Genomic DNA, 2172 nt, shown 5'->3' with positions numbered 1-2172 from the left:
CCCTGCTGTCCTGCAGCCAGGGATGCGGGATGCTTGGATTCACTCAGAGCCGGAGGCTGCCTCACCCCTGGGTGGTCTGCGAGGTCGACCAGAGGTTCAAAGCCGGCCCTTGGGGTTTTCCAAAGAGGGCGCTTCTCAGAGCGGCGACAGTTCCTGGGGCACCCACACGGACAGCACAGGGCTTCCCTAGAATCTGAGCCCCGCAGTCTGGGCTGGCCCTCAGGACTGCCCTGGCAGCTGTGGGCACAAGAGAGGCTGAGCCTGAGTAGAGAAGGGCCCCTGGAGAAGTGGGGGGAGAAGCCCTTGGGTCCCTGAGCACCACCCTCCACACCCCACAATGACCGCCCTATGACACAGCCTGCCTGGAAGTGCGTTCTTAGGGGGAGGCAGACGGCTGTGAAGAGCGGGGGATGGGACCCGCCACCGGGACACAAGGAGGCCTCCCGCGGCTCGTCAGGCCCGGGAGGCACCGATGTGCATGGACTGGAGGCGGTTTCTCCAGATAAGAGAGCGGAGCCGCGTCTGTGCTCAGGGCCCCCCTGGGGCTTCCAGACCCCGGGCCCTGACCCCTCATGCTGCCGTGACAGATGGGAATTCATGGGGAGAGGGAGGTGGGCAAGCGAGTTGCCTCTGGGAGAGTGGGGGTGAGAGAGGGGTGCCTCTGGGGAGCGGGCAGCTTGCAGTGGTTTCTTGGGGTGCCCCGGGGGCTGGCTGTGGGGAGCCTCAGACTGACTGCAGAAGTGGGGGGGCAGGGGAGCTGCTTTCTGCTCCACTCCAGAGCAGACCTTTCTCAGAGGAAGGCTGGTGACTGGAGCCTTGGGAAGCCAGTGGGGCGGGAGTGGTAAGGTAGGATCCTGGAGGCCTCGAGCAGAACCCTGCAGCACCCCCACGCACCCCACCAATAAGTACGAAACAGCAGTTCTGATCAGGACCATGGTCACACTCAGTGTCGGATGAGCATTTCTGAGGAGGTTTACAGAGGCTGTGACTGCCGCTGCAGGCAAGAGGCAGACTGCACGAACAGCAGACTGCAGATGCCGGAAGTGGCTCCGTCTTGAGCAGGACTAAACCTGTGGCCTCGAGAGAATGGGATTCACACTACCGCTCCTGACAGTCTGTCTCTGTGGGCATCGGAATCGTTTGTTCTGCCCGTATGTGTAAGGGGGCAACTGAAACCATCAGCAAAGAGATGCTCCAGGCCTACACAGACATCACTCCCTCTGAGAGCGTGGCGCCCGTGTCAGCAGCAAGTTACAGAAGACAGACCTCCAGCTCAACCCCTCAGAGACGCAGTGATGTTCTGGTAAGTGCGCACTTGCGAGCAGCCCTTGGCAGGACTCTGCCCTCAGCAGGAAGCCCCCTTTCTCATCACTTTAGCAAAACTGCGTTGTAACCAGCTTTTAACCAGGCCCTGCCCTGCTCGCCTGTCTCTGGCCCAAGCACACCTTCACACAGCACCTGGCTTAACTTAATGGTTCTTTGTGCAGATCAAAGAACTAAAAATAAACAACAGATGACCTGATCTCTCCCCCAGCTTCCCCTTCAGTAACCTCGTGAACAAACGGTGTGACCGAACAGTAAGACAGTGCCTGGAGGGGCCGTGAGGAGAGCTGAGGGGCCTGCACTCTGTGCGGGGAGCAGGACGCTGACCCCAGTCTCAGTGGCTAATAAGGCTCCTTCCCGCATCCCTTTAAAAGCTCTCAAGGCTGAGCCGAGGCTTCGGAGGTGGTTTTGGGGGCTGCTGAGCCCACCATCTCCTCAGAGTGCCAGCACTCTGATTAAAGGCACCTTCCCTTTCTACCATTTGTGAGCTCTGATCCTGTAGCAGTGAGCAGTGGGACCCCAGGCGTCCTGCCCACACCTCCTCACAAGGCGTCCGGGGCCCTGAGGTCAAAGGAATGTCTGCAGGCTCCGTGGCCAGGAAGGAGGCCCGGCGATCACCCCACCCCCTCTCCCCGAGCAGCAGGCAGGCCTCCCAGCTGGGCTGGCTCCGTCCACAGATCTGAGTGAATCAGCCTGTGTCCCGGCTCTGGGGCCCGTGGCCATGGACAAGCCTGGGCATGTGCTGTGTCTGCGGGACACCCTCCTGCCCTCCCTCCAGAGCCAGGGAGCCAGCCACAGCCTCAGCCTCTTGCAGAGGAGCCAAGCGACTGAGGCTTCAGCCTGCCGACT

General features: G+C 61.1%; 1 protein-coding gene across 1 annotated transcript in view; it reads right to left on the bottom strand.

Moving 5' to 3' along the window:
• The window catches only part of GAS6 (growth arrest-specific 6), a 17041-nt gene that overhangs the window by 9348 nt on the left and 5521 nt on the right, over positions 1 to 2172 (bottom strand). Inside the window, exon 6 of the mRNA XM_010831533.1 lies at positions 66 to 76. Within this exon, the coding sequence (XP_010829835.1) occupies positions 66 to 76 (11 nt within the window). The remainder of the gene's footprint in view (positions 1 to 65; positions 77 to 2172) is intronic.

This window comes from Bison bison, unplaced genomic scaffold (assembly GCF_000754665.1).
Source record: "Bison bison bison isolate TAMUID 2011002044 unplaced genomic scaffold, Bison_UMD1.0 scf7180017864527, whole genome shotgun sequence".
Classification (NCBI taxonomy): domain Eukaryota; kingdom Metazoa; phylum Chordata; class Mammalia; order Artiodactyla; family Bovidae; genus Bison; species Bison bison.
This window is presented reverse-complemented; position numbering and strand designations above follow the sequence as displayed.